The sequence below is a fragment of the Urocitellus parryii genome, chromosome 6 (genome assembly GCF_045843805.1).
Source record: "Urocitellus parryii isolate mUroPar1 chromosome 6, mUroPar1.hap1, whole genome shotgun sequence".
Taxonomy (NCBI): domain Eukaryota; kingdom Metazoa; phylum Chordata; class Mammalia; order Rodentia; family Sciuridae; genus Urocitellus; species Urocitellus parryii.
Genome location: NC_135536.1, coordinates 65,230,194 through 65,250,646, shown reverse-complemented (window position 1 = coordinate 65,250,646; position 20,453 = coordinate 65,230,194). Strand labels below are relative to the sequence as shown.

At 34.8% G+C, this 20,453-nt stretch overlaps 1 protein-coding gene across 5 annotated transcripts in view; it reads left to right on the top strand.

Moving 5' to 3' along the window:
• Gphn (gephyrin) overlaps positions 1–20,453 on the top strand; it is a 602,355-nt gene that overhangs the window by 555,828 nt on the left and 26,074 nt on the right. For all 5 annotated transcript variants that reach the window (XM_077799519.1, XM_026385121.2, XM_026385119.2 and 2 more), the window contains one exon: positions 13,528–13,615. In XM_077799519.1, the coding sequence (XP_077655645.1) occupies positions 13,528–13,615 (88 nt within the window). The remainder of the gene's footprint in view (positions 1–13,527; positions 13,616–20,453) is intronic.

Here is a 20,453-nt window from a genome sequence, read left to right as displayed (position 1 = left end):
ACAGGCTGAAGGTGAAAGGTTGGGAAAAAATATACTACGAACACGGTCCTCGTAAGCAAGCAGGGGTGGCCATCCTCATATCAAATAAAATAGACTTCAAGACTAAGTTAATAAAAAGGGATAAGGAAGGACATTATATACTGTTAAAAGGAACCATTCACCAACAAGACATAACAATTATCAATATTTATGTACCAAATAATGGTGCTACAACGTTCATAAAACAAATTCTCCTCAAGTTCAAGAATCAAATAGACCACAACACAATAATTATGGGTGACTTCAACACACCTCTCTCACCATTGGACAGATCCTCCAAACAAAAAGTTGAATAAAGAAACTATAGAACTCAATATCACAATCAATAACCTAGACTTAACTGACATATATAGAATATATCAACCATCATCAAGTGGATATACTTTTTTCTCAGCAGCACATGGATCCTTCTCAAAAATAGACTATAATTATGCCATAGGGCAACCCTCAGTAAATATAAAGGGGTGGAGATAATACCATGCATTTTATCTGATCATAATGGAATGAAACTGGAAATCAATGATAAAAGAAGGAAGGAAAAATCCTACATCACATGGAAAATGAACAATATGTTACTGAATGATCAAAGGGTTACAGAAGACACAAAGGAGGAAATAAAAAAATTCTTAGAGATAAATGAAAATATAGACACAACATATCGGAATCTATGGGACACAATGAAAGCAGTTTTAAGAGGGAAATTCATCGCCTGGAGGTCATTCCTCAAAAAAAAGGAAAAACCAACAAATAAATGAGCTCACACTTCATCTCAAAGCCCTAGAAAAGGAAGGGCAAAACAACAGCAAATGTAGCAGAAGGCAAGAAATAATTAAAATCAAAGTGGAAAGCAACGAAATTGAAACAAAAGAAACTATTGAAAAAATTAACAAAACTCAAAGTTGGTTCTTCGAAAAAATAAATAAGATAGACAGACCCTTAGCAATGCTAACAAAGAGAAGAAGAGAGAGAACTCAAATTCCTAACATACGGGATGAAAAAGGCAATATCACAACAGATGCTGCAGAAATATAGAAGACAATTAGAAATTATTTTGAAAACCTATATTCCAATAAAATAGAAGATAGTGAAGACATCGATAAATTTCTTAAGTCATATGATTTGCCCAGACTGAGTCAGGATGATACACACAATTTAAACAGACCAATATCAATGGATAAAATAGAAGAAGCAATCAAAAGACTACCAACCAAGAAAAGCCCAGGACTGGATGGGTATACATCGGAGTTTTACAAAACCTTTAAAGAAGAATTAATACCAATACTTTTCAAGTTATTTTAGGAAATAGAAAAAGAGGGAGCTCTGCCAAATTCATTCTATGAGGCCAACATCACTCTGATTCTGAAACCAGACAAAGACACCTCAAAGAAAGAAAACTACAGACCAATATCTCTGATGAACCTAGATGCAAAAATCCTCAATAAAATTCTGGCGAATCGGATACAAAGGCACATCAAAAAAATTGTGCACCATGATCAAGTAGGATTCATCCCTGGGATGCAAGGATGGTTCAATGTACAGAAATCAATAAATGTTATTCACCACATCAATAGACTTAAAGATAAGAACCATATGATCATCTTGATAGACGCAGAAAAAGCATTCGACAAAGTACAGCATCCCTTTATGTTCAAAACATTAGAAAAACTAGGGATAACAGAAACTTACCTCGACATTGTAAAAGCTATCTGTGCTAAGCCTCAGGCTAGCATCATTCTGATTGGAGAAAAATTGAAGGCATTCCCTCTAAAATCTGGAACAAGACAGGGATGCCCTCTCTCACCACTTCTATTCAATATAGTTCTCGAAACACTGGCTAGAGCAATTAGATAAACGAAAGAAATTAAAGGCATAAAAATAGGAAAAGAAGAACTTAAATTATCACTATTTGCTGACGACATGATTCTATACCTAGCAGACCCAAAAGGGTCTACAAAGAAACTACTAGAACTAATAAATGAATTCAGCAAAGTGGCAGGATATAAAATCAACATGCATAAATCAAAGGCATTTCTGTATATCAGCGACAAAACTTCTGAAACGGAAATGAGGAAAAACATTCCATTCACAACATCCTCAAAAAAAATAAAATACTTGGGAATCAACCTAACAAAAGAGGTGAAAGATTTATAAAATGAAAACTACAGAACCCTAAAAAGAGAAGTAGAAGAAGATCTTAGAAGATGGAAAAATATATCCTGTTCATGGATAGGCAGAACTAATATCATCAAAATGGCGGTATTACCAAAAGTTCTCTATAGGTTTAATGCAATGCCAATCAAAATCCCAACGGCATTTCTTGTAGAAATAGGTAAAGCAATCATGAAATTCATATGGAAAAACAAAAGACCCAGAATAGCAAAAGCAATTCTAAGCAGGAAGTGTGAATCTGGAGGTATAGCGATACCAGATTTCAAACTGTACTACAGAGCAATAGTAACAAAAACAGCATGGTACTGGTACCAAAATAGGCGGGTGGACCAATGGTACAGAATAGAGGACACAGAGACTAATCCACAAAGCTACAACTATCTTATATTTGATAAAGTGGCTAAAAGCACGCAATGGAGGAAGGATAGCATCTTCAACAAATGGTGTTGGGAAAACTGGAAATCCATATGCAACAAAATGAAACTGAATCCCTTTCTCTCGCCATGCACAAAAGTTAACTCAAAATGGATCAAGGAGCTAGATATCAAATCAGAGACTCTGTGTCTGATAGAAGAAAAAGTTGGCTCCAATCTACATATTGTGGGGTCGGGCTCCAAATTCCTTAATAGGACACCCATAGCACAAGAGTTAATAACAAGAATCAACAAATGGGACTTACTTAAACTGAAAAGTTTTTTCTCAGCAAGAGAAACAATAAGAGAGGTAAATAGGGAGCCTACATCATGGGAACAAATTTTTACACCTCACACTTCAGATAGAGCCCTAATATCCAGAGTATACAAAGAACTCAAAAAATTAGACAATAAGATAACAAATTACCCAATCAACAAATGGGCCAAGGACCTGAACAGACACTTCTCAGAGGAGGACATACACCATCTCTAGAAGTCAGAGAAATGCAAATCAAAACCACCCTAAGATACCATCTCACTCCAGTAAGATTGGCAGCCATTAGGAAGTCAAACAACAACAATTGCTGGCTAGGACTTTGGGAAAAGGGTACTCTTGTACATTGCTGGTGGGACTGCAAATTGGTGCGGCCAATTTGGAAAGCAGTATGGAGATTCCTGGGAAAGCTGGGAATGGAACCACCATTTGACCCAGCTATTGCCCTTCTCGGACTATTCCCTGAAAACCTTAAAAGAGCGTACTACAGGGATACTGCCACATCGATGTTCATAGCAGCACAATTCACAATTGCTAGACTGTGGAACCAACCCAGATGCCCTTCAATAGATGAATGGATAAAAAAAAATGTGGCATTTATACACCATGGAGTATTATGCAGCACTAAAAAATGACAAAATCATGGAATTTGCAGGGAAATGGATGGCACTAGAACAGATTATGCTTAGTGAAGCTAGCCAATCCCTAAAAAACAAATACCAAATGTCTTCTTTGATATAATGAGAGCAACTAAGAATAGAGCAGGGAGGAATAGCAGGAAGAAAAGATTAACATTGAACAGAGACATGAGGTGGGAGGGACAGGGAGAGAAAAGGGAAATTGCATGGAAATGGAGGGAGACCCTCATTGTTATACAAAATTACATATAAGAGGTTGTGAGGGGAATGGGAAAATAAACAAGGAGAGAAATGAATTACAGTAGATGGGGTAGAGAGAGAAGATGGGAGGGGAGGGGAGGGGGATAGTAGAGGATAGGAAAGGTAGCAGAACACAACAGTTACTAATATGGCATTATGTAAAAATGTGGATGTGTAACCCATGTGATTCTGCAATCTGTATTTGGGGTAAAAATGGGAGTTCATAACCCACTTGAATCTAATGTATGAAATATGATATGTCAAGAGCTTTGTAATGTTTTGAACAACCAATAAAAAGAATAAAAAGAATAAAAAAATAAATAAAATGTTCCATCATCTTAAAAAATAAATAAATAAAATGAATTTAAAAGGCTATTTTAAATATTGGGGAGCTTCTCTCTTGGGCTTAAATCTTACACATTTACCTCTTTAATGTAACAAGTGGTAATCATGCTCCAAATATACAGAATCCACTTGAGAAACTTTTTTAAAAATAAAATTCAGCATTAATTGAGTTTAAATCATTCCTAAAACTATGAATATTGAGTTGTGTTTCTACTTCAGCTTTAATACAGCTTACCAAATGCTGACTTGGACCTTATAGCCTTTCAAGACCTAAAGAACTGGGAAATTTTAAAAAAGGGTCCCCCTTCTGAAAAACAAAAGCCTGCCCCACTCAAATCATTCTTGGTTTGCTTGCCTCTGTAATAGTCTTGCGTAGTGGATTTGAATTGCTTGCTCTCAACGTTGCCAATTTGTGAAGCTGCCTCTTCACATTAAAGCATGAAGTAGAAGATTAACAAGTACTGAGATAGCAAGTTTGTAAGTTGAGTTCTTACAAAACTAGCACATTTAGCAGAAATTACCAAGATAGACTACAGTATGGTGATTACATGGGCAAAGCCCAGTGCTTTACAGTTTCCAATTTTTGAACCAAATGTGTCCTAACTTCTTAGTGCTTATTTCCTAATGTTCTTAAAGGAATTTTCTAATCATCAAAGAGAAATTAGACTTTAATTTAATTGGTGAATTGGTCTTTATAACTGCCTGGTTTTCTTATGGAATAAACACCCTTTTGTGCTCAAAATAAAAAATTTTAATTTTTAAATCGAAATAATAGATTTATTTTCTGATCACTTTATCAGCAAACATCTCTCATTTTCTTTTGATTAACAAAGAATATTCTTCCTACCTTAACAAACTTATGTTTAATGATGAGATTCTTCATACTATGAAAGATTTTTTTAGTGGCTATTACAGTTGCCTTTCTTAATCCTTAAAAAATGCTATTATAGTTGATATTTCCGTTTCTTCTAATAATAACCTCTAGGTATTACTGTACCTCTAGAAATTATTTTCCTACCCTCACCTCATAAAAAGTAATATCCTCCAGAAAGCCTTTCTTAACTGTCCCAAACCAATTCTGATCATTCTCACTATTTGTATTTCATTTTAATTTTTTATATAATTGAATTTAATTAATGATATTATTTTGCTTATTCATTTTTAAATTTTCTTTCAAATGTTGTTTACACTAGCTTGTTAATTTTCAAACTGGAGGGCTGGGATCGTGGCTTAGCGGTAGAGCGCTCCCCTAGCACGGGCAGGACCTGGGTTTGATCCTCAGCACCACATAAAAATAAAGGCACTGTGTTGTGTCTAAGTACACCTAAAAATAAATATTAAAAAAATTTTTTAAATAAAAAATTTTTAAAAATTTTTTTAAAAATTCAAACTGGAACCATATTCTCTTTTTTCTTTATATGACTCTTTAGCACAAGAACATCTATGGAATTGATGAAGGGCAAAATGATGACTATATATAGTATAGTTTTATTCCATACATGAAGTAGACACACAGAAAATTTTGTAATTGAGGAATTTATCCTTGACCTTTGAAGAATTAATATATATCCTAAGCTTTTTTGTTATCTTCAAATGATTAACTGTCACTGTTCCTTTTTTTTTTTCCTTTCCTTTTTTTTTTTTTTTTTTTTTTTTTGGAACTGGGTATTGACCCAAAGATGCTCTACCACTGAGCTACACCCCCAGCCCTTTGTAATTATTTTGAGATAGGGTCTCACTAAACTGCTGATGCTGGCCTTAAACATGTGATCCTCCTGCCTCAGCCTCCCAAGTAGCTGGAATTACTGCGCCTGGTTCACCATTCCTTAATCTACAAATTCTAGAATTTTTCTCACCATTCAACTGTCATCATCACTCATCTTAAAATGATACAACTTACAGTTGGTGTAACAGATGAAACAGAAAACTAATTAGCAGCTGTTGTCCATCTGTGTGTTTATATTAAATATTTTAAAATAAAAATGCATTTGCATTCTGAATATGCTGTCTGAAATTTACAAATCCTAAACTTGGGTAAATGCTCTGTCTTGGTTTTGGATTTTGCAGCAGACTTCATAGTAAAGCAAAAAGAAATATATGCCAGAATCAGGATTATAGTCATTTAAGGCAGATTCAAATTTTAAAAAGCAAAAAACTCTTAATGAAGTAGGGCCCCTATGCAATCAGACTTGCTGATTTGCAAAGCAAAAAACAAATGGTCTATAGTCTCTAAACACTATACTCTTCCTTCACAGAAACTGATTAGTCCATATAGTTTTGAGAAAGCCACATTCATTCTCCGATACATTTATTTTGAGATATACTTCTCCTTTCTCTTTTTCTAACTATTAAGTTTATACTTTTGTGACATGGGGACTGACTTAGAATTCTAGGAAGATTGTTACTTTTGTTTTGTTTTTAAATATATATTTTTTAGTTATAGTTGGACACAATACCTTTATTTTATTTATTTTATGTGATGCTAAGGATCGAACCCAGGGCCTCGCATGTGCTAGGCAAGCACTCTACCGCTAACCTCAGCCCAAGGTTGTTACTTTTGTTGGTAGCCATCTCCCAAGTTGAAAATTAATGGCATGGCTTTAGGAAAAAAAGATACTTGTATTTTTTTCCCCTTCACTGAAGTCAAATGATGGAATAATAATGCCCCTAATGTTCACAAAGTGAGAAAAAAAAAGAGTTTGATCTAAAAGATAGTATCTCATTGCAATGCTCAAATCAGTTTTTCCCTCAATGCTTCAGTCTTGATGTGCAAAGAGAATAGTATTTATGTAACTTTTAGTATTTCTATAGACTTACAATATCTTAAAATTAAAAGGAAATTCTGTTATCAACTAGTCCAGCCTTTACTCAATAGAGAAATTTAAAAAAATCCCTTCCTGGTAGCCATCAGGTTTTTGTTTTGAGGTTTGTTTATTTGTTTGTTTGTTTGTTTTGGTACCAGGGATTGAACTCGGGGGCACTTAACTACTGAGCCACATCCCATGCCCTTGTTTTAATTTGTTTTTTAATGAAAAAATTGCATTTCCTCATGAGGCAGCACATTCTCTTGTTGGATGGCTATCTAGAAAGGATGATTTTTCATGACACTGAGCCAAAGTCTTCTTGTTTCTTCCATCCATTAGTCCTAATTCTGCCCTTTGAAGCAATACCAAATAAGTTCACTCACCCTTTGCGTGGTAGCCTTTCAGATATTTTAATACACAGTCCTGTTTTGCATTAATATCTTCTCAAAGAGGAAACCATGATTATGTAAATGTTAAGTAGCATCTTCTGCTCCATGGTCAGACAGTATTTTCTACAATATTGTTACAAATGTAATAACTAACTACTCTTTATTCCCAAAGCTACTACAGAGAGGTTGACTTGAATTCAGGATTCATTCAGCACTTTTACAGAGTGGCCACAGTTTACAAAGATTTGGCAGTTTAGTCACCAAGCCTAAACGAGATGAGATGAGATGAGACCATCCTATAAGACAGATATACTTTACAGATTTACCTTTTATCACAATTTGTTGACTCTCTTTTATCCTTTTTTGTTCTTTTGACATTAAAATCCATTTTAACATTAACATTGGCACTCCTGTTTTTTATTCATTAACATTTGCCTCGTGACTTTTTGCCCTACTTGTTATTTTCAGTCTTTTATTTCTTAAGTCTGTCCCTTATAAATCATATTAAAATGGGATTTGAGATTAAAAACAAAAAATCTAATTTTTATTTGCCTTAAATTACTGTAACTCTAGCATAAAATTCTTCTTGCTTTACCCAAATGTGCTATAAATAATGCCCATGATTTTTTTGCTTCCATCTTACTTTTTATTATGAATTATGCAACTTTATTATTTCTAACTTTCCTTTCCTCTGTTGTGGTTAGACTCAGACACTACTTGCTATCCTTTATCACCTTATTATTTTGGAAGACATGCTATATCTTCTAATTCCCTTCATGTTCTCCTTCCAATTAGTGATACTCATAATCAAATATATATTTATTCACTATTATATAAAAACAAGGTGCTGACTATATCGCTCCCACAAGATGTACTTATTTCTCTTGTGCACTCCCTGCATCAATAAGGCAGTAACATCAGAGTACTTTTACATTCCATCTCCTCCCAATCTCTCAACTTTTAGGTAATTCTGAGTAATGCTTTATTTAAATGCTTTAGAATGTTTTTAATTCTAGAGTATTATTATAAGTGTTATTTTATAGTAAATCTCTATAACTTCAGGAATTCATATTGAAAACACAATTATAACTACCCAATTTATTCAATCATTAGCCATTTAGATTTAGCTATATATTTTTATAAATGAGTGAATATGTGTCTCTGAGTGTATTTCAGTACTGTTTTCTCTCCTTCTATCTTCCCCTATCTTGGGATTTCTATTTTGATTCACTTTTTTATTTACAATCACTTTTCTAGAACATTACTTGATTTGTTATGTGAATGTTTGCATTTTAACAAATATTCTTCTATCCTGACTGGTGAAAGTGTGTGACTGGGTACAGGATTTGGGGGTTGTACACCTTTATTCTGAGAGAAATGTTGATGTTAATTTACTGTTTTCTAGTTTTTTATATTATAGATAAGAAGCCCAAGGCCAATATCATTTTTCCTTTGTTACTAACCAATCTTTCTATCTGGCAGCTTTTTAAGATTTAAAAGTTATTCTTAAAATTACAAAATTTTATCAAAACATGCTTACATTTGTATTTTTTCACAGTCCTTACCTGGACTTAGTAGACCTTTTCATTCTTCAAGTCCAGCTCTTTCCAAATAAATGAAATGTTCCTATCCCCCCCCCCCTTCTTTTTGTCCTTATTCCTGTTTGTCTTATATCAGTCTCTTGCTGTGTCCTCCAAGTTTCTTATTATTTTCTGTATGACTTCCATCTTTTTGTATTTTTATACAATCCTTGGAGATACAACACTTGATCTTCTAGACCACTATTTGAGTTTTCCATGGAGACTATGCTCACCTCTATCTACTAAATTTGAATTTTTTTTGTTTTATAACACCCTTCTAATGTTGAAATTGAATATCCATTAGTGTTTTTTGTGTTGTTATTATTATTGCTGTTGTTAAATTATCTCTTCTCCCAGGCTTTTATTTCATTAGGAGCTGTACTAAATGTTGTGCTTATTCTTCTAGCTTCCCGTTCTGGCTTCTTATATTCACAGTGTTTTCCTTTTTTTATTGAAAGTCCTGTTTACCTTAAGGGTTCAAGAAGCTGGTAGGGCACTTTGGACCTCATATGCTTGCCATCACAGTGGTAAAGAGGATCACAAGTGGTAAAAGGTACCTTACATAAGGGTCCAGTTTCATGAGAATCTTGCTTTTATTACATATCATATGCCTGGGGAAAAAAATGCACAATCACTTCTGATTAGGGAAGGAATAAAACAAACATGAGGAGGTAGAGGTTGTGATTCTAGCTGTTCTGCCACTTACTGCTTTGACTAGATTTTAATATGCTACTTTGCCTATCTGAATATCACTTTCTTTTTCTATAAAATGGATATAATAATACTCAGTTTACTTTATGGATTTATTATGAGGTAATAAGTGAAGATCTAGTATGCAACATAAATGAAGTTATAGATCATTTTAAGTGTTGTCAGATCTGCATCTGTAGCACCCATGATCTTTGACCAGATCCTCAAACACCAGAGTATGTAGCAGAAAGTAGAGTGAGAGAGAGGGACAAATAAGAACAGAAAGAGCAGGACCCAAATAAAAGGCCCAGCTGTGATGATGGACAAGATAACCTTTCCAACTTCAGAGTCAATGACTTTATTAATCTCCTGGCCACAGAGTAGAAAGTAGCACTGAGCATACTCTTTGAAACATGGTATATTATAGTAAAGATTGTGAACAAAATCCCTTCTAATTTATTTCTGCAAATTAGAAAATTTATGTGGACAGTGTTGACTCCATAGTTTTATAAAATAGGAAAAAACTTTCTGGATAATATGAAAATAATGAATTTTTGAAAATCACTGATAAATTTGTTTATTTCTAATAAAGAACCATACTTTATCCACCTACAAAGACTACTAGTACCATGATGATATACATATCATGGCTTCTTTGTTTCTATTGGCTTTACAGTAATCCTAATAGAATCAATGTTATAAATTATATATTTTGAGTTTAATGAAATTAGTTAATGTTTCTGTGTAATGGCAGAAAATCGTATTTTATTGATAATATTCATTAGCCATTCACCGGAACCACAGTCTACATGGTGCTTTCCCCACTTACTCCATTGTTTATTCATTTGGCTCAATTCAATGATAATGTGATCCAGAAAGGCAAGGAGTCCAGAACTCTGAGCATCAGGAACCTATTGTATGTATATCACATAGTGCTTCCATACAATATATTGATTTTGCCTTTCTTTTTCCCTAAAGCAAAATTAAAAGGATTAATGAGAAATATGTTCAAAATACTTGATTCAAAAATACTTTCAATATACCCATTATTCAGTATGATTCTTCTTAGATATTTGCCCAAACAGCTAATTTCAAATCTATACCATGAATTTTTTTAAAGTTTCTAATTTTACACATAGATTTTACTTTCAGGGAATAGCTGGGTAATTTTGTGGTTGCATAAACAATTAACTGAATGACTCGAAAGGGTCCTTTATTGGTAGGCTGGACCTTATGTGAGCCATTTTTCAAACTTTTACTTTTCTTCCTTCTCCTTGGGAGATTACTTCTCAGAGCCAGAACAATCCCAGTATACCCTTGGACATGCCAATCTAAAGGACAAGGAAATTTTACTCATATCCTGTAGTAAATGAAACTATTCAAACTCGATGTGGCCTATCTTGCCCTTTGGACTTTCCACATGATACTCTGTGAATGTATTTACATCCCAATCTAAGATTTTCTTCTGTTAGTCATAGGTATTCTCCAGAATAAAAACTGCCCAGGTGCTAAAGTTGTATTTTTCCAGGTTGTTGTGTATGTTCATGTGCTTAACTTCTGTCTTAGTCAGCTTTGTTGCTGGTGTGACGAGAAGACCTGACAAAATTCTAGAGGAGGAAAAGTTTATTTGGCACTCACAGTTTCAGAGGTCTCAGTCCATAGATAGCCAACTCCAGTACTCTGTGCCCAAGGTAAGGCAGAACATCTGAAGAAGGATGTGGAAGAGGAAAGTTGCTCAGGACATGACAATCAGTAAGCAGAGAGACTAAGCTTTGCTCACCAGAGACAAAATATGTACCCCAAAGGCATTCTTCCAATGACCCATCTTCTCCATCCACATCTTACCTGCCTACAGTTATCACCCAGTTAATCCCTATCAGTGGATTAATGTACTTATTAGGTTAAGGCTGTCATGCAATTATTTCAGCTATAAACTTTCTTGCATTGTCTCCACTTAAGCTTTTGGAGGATACTTTATATCTAAACCATAACAACTTCTATCTGTTCGACAGCAATAGTAACGGCAACCTCTATGCTTTCTTTAAAACTTAATTTGCTCAAGGTACTATTCTAAGTGCTTTATATGTTATGCTATTAAGTCCTCATAACAATTCTATTATCCCTACTTTACTTAGAGAAAAATGAGGCAAATAGAAGGTAATCAACTTGTCCAAGGTTAGACATCTAGCAAGTAGTGATGCCAGAATTCAAGTTCAGGCAGTCTGACTCTAGAGTTCATGGTACTAATCTCTGTGCTATGCCACCTACCAACTAGCTTATCTCATAAAGTCTATGAAGGTTGTGTATTTGATAGATATTAGGTTCCTCTTCTCCCCTCTCTCATGCCTGTATAAAAAAGTAAATTGATATTCTTGTTATAGTTCTTACCATCTGTAGTCCCTGACTTTCCTTCTTCCTCTCTTACTAAGTTGTGCATTAAAGTGAGGGGACATTAAGCTTCACAGTCATGAGAAATTTGGAAAAACATATGCTGTCTCATTTAGAGATCACTTGATTTCAAATAACAGTCTGCTGAAGTTAGCTTTACAGAAGAGGGACTTCAGATAATGGGAGGATAGAGAGTTATCTCATGGAATTCAAGAGCAAAAATACAGCTCAGCCTCAAGAGGGACTAAAAGCAGAAACTAGAAAACCAGAAGCCAGTATCATTTCCTTTTCAGATGACCATGTTAGATATCTATGGAGGAGAAGGGAAAAGAAGTCAAGTAATATAAAGGGAAATACCCTCTCCTCTATCTTAGAAGTTCTCAGAAAAACAAGAGACTGAACATGTAGTCCTCAAAGACACTTTTTCTACACTCCATCAGTTAAAGGGAAATTCTAGGTTCAGGTCACATTGCCCAAGAACTTTACTTGGATTTAAAGTAGTTTAACAGTTTAACAGTTCCTTTCAGCTGCGCTCTGCCATTCAGTCCCTCCTTAAGTTCTGATTTTGTTTATTTTCACTTCATGAATCCCAAGATAGGGATGTTTTACAACCCTCCTAACATGCAATAATGAGGACCTTCATCTTTTTCATCTCTTTCCCCAGGCCTTTCATATATGTCATCAAAGGGCCTGGTACACTGGCCTTTTCTGCTGACAGTCAAGAATGTGCTTAGTATCAATCCCTAAGATTCATCCTGAACTTTTACCCTCTCAGAAAAGTTCATTACAGCCTCTGCCTTCCTTATCCTTTTTCTTTTTTTTTTTCTCTCTACCTTTTCTTTTCCCAATAAATACCTATGGGCTCTTCATATTTCTAGGGATTCCCCCTCTATTTCCTGTTAGATGAACTCCTTAATCTTGAATGTGAGGGCCCTGTAAAATCATACCTTACCCTGTCTAAACCAGTCATTTCCAGTCAAGTCTGTTACTCTAGTCAAACCATCATCCACATCAACCTAGGTAACAGAAGAGATTTAATCACTGTTCCAGCTCTTGATAGTGCAGATCCTCTTGCATACAAAGCCCTTTCCTATTCCTTCCCATTTATCAAAATCCAGTCCATTTCTCAGGGGCTCACTTAAGTCACTCCCTCTAATGAGACTTATGGGATCTTTCCAACATCTAGCATGACTAACTATCCTGGTTTGCCTGGGATTTGCGAAGACATGTGACTTTTAGCACTGAAACTAGGATATTCCTAGACAATCCAAAACTGTTAGACATCCTATAACACCACACTGGCTCCCCTCATTGGACAGCCTTGCTGAGACAAAAGCACTGTGAAAGCACCAGTAGTCACTACTTGAACATTTACAAGATCCTTTTTCCACAATAAGACGAATGCTTCTATTGATCAGAGACACTTTTAATTTTCACTTCATGCAAAATCTATTGCTGTACTCATGGTAATGCCTACTCAGTGAATAAGTTGGTTCAGTTTTAAGTTGGCACTATATCTAATATGTATTATTAATTTATTTGTCTTTATTTTTTCCAGCCCAGATGACTTACTCAATGCCTTGAATGAGGGTATCAGTCGTGCTGATGTCATCATCACATCGGGGGGCGTATCCATGGGGGAAAAGGTATGAAAAATGGGCTCATAAAGATCTATCCCCTTTAACATTCTTGCCTACAGTCATTTAACTGTGGTCTGGTATTTTTAACCAGTCCCCCATAAAGATGAAAGCCATGGGCCTTCAGAAATTACTTGTCTCTACAAAAAGAATACAGTGCACATAGGTCAGAGAGCATACCTCAGGAACAGCCTAGAGAATCTTGCAACTTGCAGAATGCTTTTTTGGTTTTTTTGGTTTTGTTTGTTTTTCTTTTTCCCTGGAGACCTCTGTTTTTTGTTTGGTTGTCATGAACTTTAGTATATTAGGACTTCCTTTTTGTATGATATTTATGCCCAAGGTAAAGCTCCAATGTCTTCCCTTCTACTCAGTTTTTTTTTTTTAGGTGCTAGAGATTGAACCTGGGGCCTATGCATGCACTAAACCTATAAGCTGCACCCCAAGACGTCCACTTAAATTAAAACATGATCTCCCAGAGCCAACCACATATCTCACTCACCACATACTTATTGCAGACCTTACAAGATCCTTTAGCTCACCTTCCCAGAAGTGAAAGAAAGAAAAAACTAAACACTCCTTTTGCCCTTCTTTAATAATAATGTAATGAATATATGTATAAATACATGAATATGTATGATTTCTTGGGGCTAAGTATATGTGTACATGGTATGTGCTTAGTCCTATAAAAATCCCAATTTGAATATTTTGGCGTCATTAAGTTTATATATCTTAATGAAATGTGTTAGCTGTGATGATTATTGGATCCATGAATAATGGTCTCCACTCCTCATACTGGGAATTGAACCTCAGGCTTCACACTTGCTGAGCTATATTTTCAGCCTTTTTTATTTTATTTTGAGACAGAGTCTTGCTAAATTGCTCAGGCTGGCTTCAAACATGTGATCCTCCTGCCTCAGCCTCTCAAGTAGCTGGGATTAAAGGCATGCACCACCATACCCAGCCTGAATGTTATTAAAGTAAAATATTCTTTACTACAATAACCAACTTGTGTTTTGACTCAAAAATATTTCAGATCACAGAATGTTTTGCCAGTTTATAATTCCTTCCCATTGTTTTCTTTTATCTCATATTAATCTTAAACTGAAAATTATAACAAGATTCATATTTTTAAGAATATGATTTATTTTAAGCTGTATTTTACATGTAGTATATATTTAGCATTTATACACTTGTTCTTAGTCCCTGCCCACTGTAGTTACAAAACTGCCTAAATTTATAATCTGCCTCTTTAGACAGTGAACTTTAAGAGCAAATGTTAGAATTTGAGAGCATTGGCTTTGAAAGCAAATTCAGAATTCAATACCCTGAACAAGGAATTACTAACTTCCATTCACAAACTTTCATGATAGAGTATTTGAGAACAGCACTTGCTACCAAAAACTAGAGGAAAAAAAAGAATCTCAGTTCAAGAGTACATTCAGGTGTAAGAATATTTAAACATAGGTAAGTATTCTCAGATAGGTGGCTGGATTAGTCTTTCCTCCAAGTCTCCCAGAAGTCTTTAGCTCCAAGTAGAGCCAGTTGCTTCGGACTATAAAAAATAATTTGCAGCTTGTCTATTTTCATTACTACAAGATTGCTCTCAGTATCACAAGAACATATCCTGAAGCCAGGATTATTTATATGACAAATTTGTTATTTTCAGGGATTGTTTCATATAGGGTTTGTCTTAATTTCTAATGAATTTAATTGTGGGATAATACTTATTTGACAGACGTAAAGTTTGTCTTTTCTAGTACTTCTAGAGAGGCAAGAAGCTTATAGCACACATGGGCTTGGCAGTATGGCTCAACCTTAGAAAGGACAGAACACTTGTGAACCTAACCTTCCTCATTATTGTTAACAAAGATGTCAGTTATCCTAGGGATTTGCTTACAAATAAACTACAAGTAAATAAGGCCAACATAATAAAGTATATTGGTTTTATTTATGTTATATTCTGTGCAGTTAGACACTTACGCTACACCTTTAATTTACTAAGAGAGAGATTTTAGGACCTGGGCCTGCCAAAGTATGCCCTAGGAGCTTATAATTGTCTTTATTACCTTCTGAACTACAATGAGATGGTAGAGGAACCAGGAAGAAAGAAGTAAAACATGCAGCAAACTCCTGCCAATTATATTCCCAAAAAGAAATTCATTGTACTTTGGTAGCAGAAAGAAAAGCCTGAAAACCAGTCACTGAAAAGACAGGGAAATAAAGGAAGATCCAGAGGCATTATGTAGAAGACACACATGAATCAAGTGTAAAAATTTAGGTATGCAAGAAATTTATTTGATTAAATTGTACTCTAATCACCTATGCAACAGAACTGGCAGGAAATTTTATTTAAGCCACAACTGAGACCCACTTCCTCCAAGAATTATGCCAAAGAATCTGGAGGGGCTCAAGCAGCATGAAAGCATCAGGGAAACACATCTGGTCTAGTCTACACTGTAAATGTCCAGAGTGTTCTTATGTGCCCTTCAATCTCAGGTCTTTGCTTCTTTGGGCCATGCTACCAGCATTAGGATGGTGGGGAGGTGGGGAGCCTCAGGGAAGCCAGCTTCTTTCCTTCAGCCATCTCTTCTGAAGTCTGGCCACCTCCCCAGCAAATTACCTGCTAAGCAGAGTGGAAGGAGAGGCCCCTACTGCTTGCAGAACCCACAGAATTCTGTCCTCTTTCCTGCCAAGAAGAAATGCCTCTTCCACCATTGCTTATTGCTTCCCTACAGATCTTCTCATCCTGCCCCCACACAGCTTTTTCACAGTTTTCATCTTTATACAACACTGAAAGTTTTCAGTTAAATTTAAATAGTAACTGATTTTTGCCTTGAAAACTAAAGAATCATATGCATTACTGTAAGTTGCTCACACCCTACAAAATGATAAAATAGTTCAAAGATAATGAAATATGCCAGAAGGATACCTAAATTGACAGCAATAATCTTTTTTGCCCATTTCAAAGTCTCTTACTTTTGCCCAACAGTGTCTCCACCACCCAGATGATCAAAGTATCTCAGATATTATTATTGAACACGAAAAAGGGTTAATCTCAGTAGGTTTAGCCAGATTTGAACACAAGAGTATTAATTGACCATATAAGCCTTCTTTGTTTTCCAAATCTAGAGCAATGCAGCCACAAAAATGTTTTAAACTAATTACCAATATCCCAAATAAATATACACAGTAAAATCTTCCTTACACTTCATTCAGTCCTATGTCTTCTAGTTCTGTTAGATCTTGGGTTAGCAGTTTAATTTTCATGAAATTATCTGCTTACAAACAAAAGAGCTCTGGAATTCCTGATTCAGTCCACTGCTGTGGAATAAAAGTTATCCAAAGTTTATCAATACAGAAACTGTATCCAAGAGGCTATTCTTTGAAATGTCTGTAGTTTAGTGTACCTATTAAATAGTGCACTGAATCTGTCTTGTCCCAGACACATATTATCAACTTGCTTATCATAGCCTTCAGACAAACATTAGAATAAAACAAACTTTCTATAGATAATGAATTCTCAATGACTGTTTAATTTGCCAATAAGTAAAACTGTGTATTGGGATATATTTTATAACTCGGTGTGTGTGTGTGTGTGTGTGTGTGTGTGTTTTCTGTTTTTGTAGTGCTAGGGATCAAATGCAGAGCTTCATGCATGCTAGAAAAGTGCTCTGCCACTGAGCTAATCCCCAGCCCAATTTCATAAATGTTTTGCTCACTGTTTCCCTGAGACAAAAACATGGAGGACATTGTCAAATCTCCAGAGACTTTCCATAAAGCAAACAATTTGAAAATCTTCATATTATTACAATTTTACCTATATGAATCTAACCTAGGGCAGACTGAGCATATCTTCTCAGATATGACAGCTCTTAAAATAGTAGCACATCAAACAAACCTAATTATTTCCAGCATCTTTTTTGTTGGTTTATTTAATTTATTTTGTAGTTGGACACAATACCTTTATTTCACTTATTTATTTATTTTTTATGTGGTGCTGAGGATCGAACCCAGGGTCTCACACATTCGAGGCAAGCACTGTACTGCTGAGTCACAACTCCAGCCCCGCTCCAGCATGTCTTCTTATGAGAAAACAAACCTGTGATTTTTCTGGTCAAGAATTCTTTTTCTTTTTTCCCCTACTGGGGATTAAATTTAGGGTGCTTCACCACAAGGCTACATCCCTGGCCCTTTTCGTTTTTTATTTGAGACAGGGCCTTGCTAAGTTGCTGAGGCTGGCCTAGAACTTTCAATCCTGCCTCCTGCCTCAACCTCCTAAATTACTGGGATTATAGGCATGCACTACCACACCCAATTTATCTAGGAAATTTCAAAGATTTTAGATGTAAAAGATACTCCGAGTTTTCCCCTCTAAATTTAGGTCTGACTTTTAGAAAACAAAATCAAAGGAGTTATCAAAAGAGAAATGGGTACTTGATTATGATAGGATCATATGTATTTAAGAATTACTTAGTTACCTAATTTTTCAAAGCAACACTGAAATATAACATGATTGTAAATAACATGTTTTTAATGTTTGACTCATTCATAAATGAGGAATCTTTGTTCTTTGCTTTTTTATTTTTTTTAATTTTTATGTGGTGCTGAGGATCTAACCCAGCACCTTACACATGCTAGATGAGCGCTCTACTACTAAGCCAAAACCCCAGCCCTGCTTTTTTATTTCTTAGAGACAAACATAAAGCACAAAAGGCAGAATACACAATAATTAAAGCTTTTCATATAATAGAGAAAGCATTAATACCCCCCAAAAAAGCAAGAGGATCTTCTAGGCCAGCTTCAGCAACTTAGCAAGGCTGTAGGTAACTTAGCAAGACCCTGTCTCAAAATAAAAAAGGAATAGGGATGAGGTGAACTCACTAAAATTTTTATGTATTTCTCAGTTTCATTTCAGAGCTATAAACCAAGGCAAATAAAAGTCACTTTCAAAGTTTTGTTTTTGATTTTACTCTTTTATATTCTGTAAAAACTGACACTTTACTTTCAAATAAAGAGTACCAGAGCCCTTGAGACCTTTTAGGTGGCCTACAAGGTCAAAACTATTTTCCTAAGAATATTAGGACTTTATTTACCTTTTTTATTCTTTTTCTTTTTTGAGTATACAGTGTAGTTTTCCCAGCAGCTAAAGGATGCGTGATATCTCATTCAATTGAATGCATCAGACAGGAGACTAGCAGACTTATGTTAAGATAAACATTAAAGAGATCTTCAAAATTATAAAACAATCTATTAAAAATTTATTATTTGATGGGCACAGAGGTGCACATCTTTAATCCCAACAACTTGAGAGGCTGAAATAGGAGAATCACAAGTTTAAGGTCAACCTCAGCAATTTATCAAGACCCTAAGCAATGTAATGAGAACCTGTCCCAAAAATAGAAAATTAAAAGGGGCTGGGGATACAGATCAGTGGTAAAGCACCCCTATGTTCAACCTGAAGTACCCACCCCCAAAAAAGTTACTTGTATTATTAACATGAAATGGCTTCATCATTTCTATTTTCCAATGAACCAACAAATATCTTTCTTAATTTCTTAGTTTTAACTTCTAATACAGTAAATATTTATAGGTTAAAAAACACATACACAAAAATTATTAATGAATTTTAATTTAAAGCATGTAAAGGGGTCATGAGACCAAAAATTTGGGGAACTTGACTTTAAGAAAAAAAATTAGGGCTGCAATTATAGCTCAGTGGTAGAGTGTTTACCTAGCACATGTGAGGCACTGGACGCAATCCTCAGCACCACATAAAAAATAAATAAAATAAAGGTATTATGTCCATATACAACTAAAAAACTAAAACAAGAAAAGAAAAAATATCATTTTCCCATGGAAAACACAAGAAATACAACTAAAAAACTAAAACAAGAAAAAGAAAAAATATCATTTTCCCTTGGAAAACACAAGAACACACATAATTATACTTCTTTTTATAATTATACTTCTTTTTACATATATACTTTGTCATTATTAATCCTAGCATAATTATAAATACCCATATTAATTATACTGTTTAAGAAAATAACTAATTTCTATTTCTCTGAGAAAACACTGATAGTTGAGAAATCATATATAATCATTTTAGCAGACTAGCAAATCTCATAAACACACAGAATACAATTTTCTACAGTTACACTTCCCATGCCTTCAAACTAACAAACAAAAAACATAACTAAAGAAATTAAGTTTCTCAGAGTAATTATTTTCCTTCATTGATCTCAGTTTTAGTTTTAGTTTGGTTTGGTTTGGTTTTTTTGTTTGTTTGTCTGTTTGGTATAGGGTATTGAACTCAAGAGTTGCTTAATCACTTTTTTATTTTTTATTTTGAGAGACACTCTTGCTAAGTTGCTTAAGATCTCGCTAAGTTGTAGAGGGTAGCTTAGAACTTGTGATCCTACTTCCTCAGCTTTCCAAGTCACTGGGATTAAGGTGTGCACCACCATGCCAGTTTTACATTCTTATAATCTTAAATTCTATGAGGGAATATTGTTAATTCATTTGGTATGTAAAGAATATTGTTAGTTCATTTGGGGGGGAAACACCCAATTGAAATAAAATACATACTTTTTGTTATATTTAACACTGATAAAGAAAATAATATGGATGAGTTTTCTTTTTTTGGTGGTAGGGGGGTTCTTATTAACTAAAATTATTACACTAGTCACATTTGCCAAAGATTTATCTTCACTATATGAACTTGGAGTCTTAAAATTGTATGATTTTTTTTTTCTCAGTGTAGCACATTTAAAATATGTTAACTTGCCCGGTACAGTGGCATGTGTCTGTAGGCCCAACTACTCATTAGGATGGGGCAGGAGAAGCC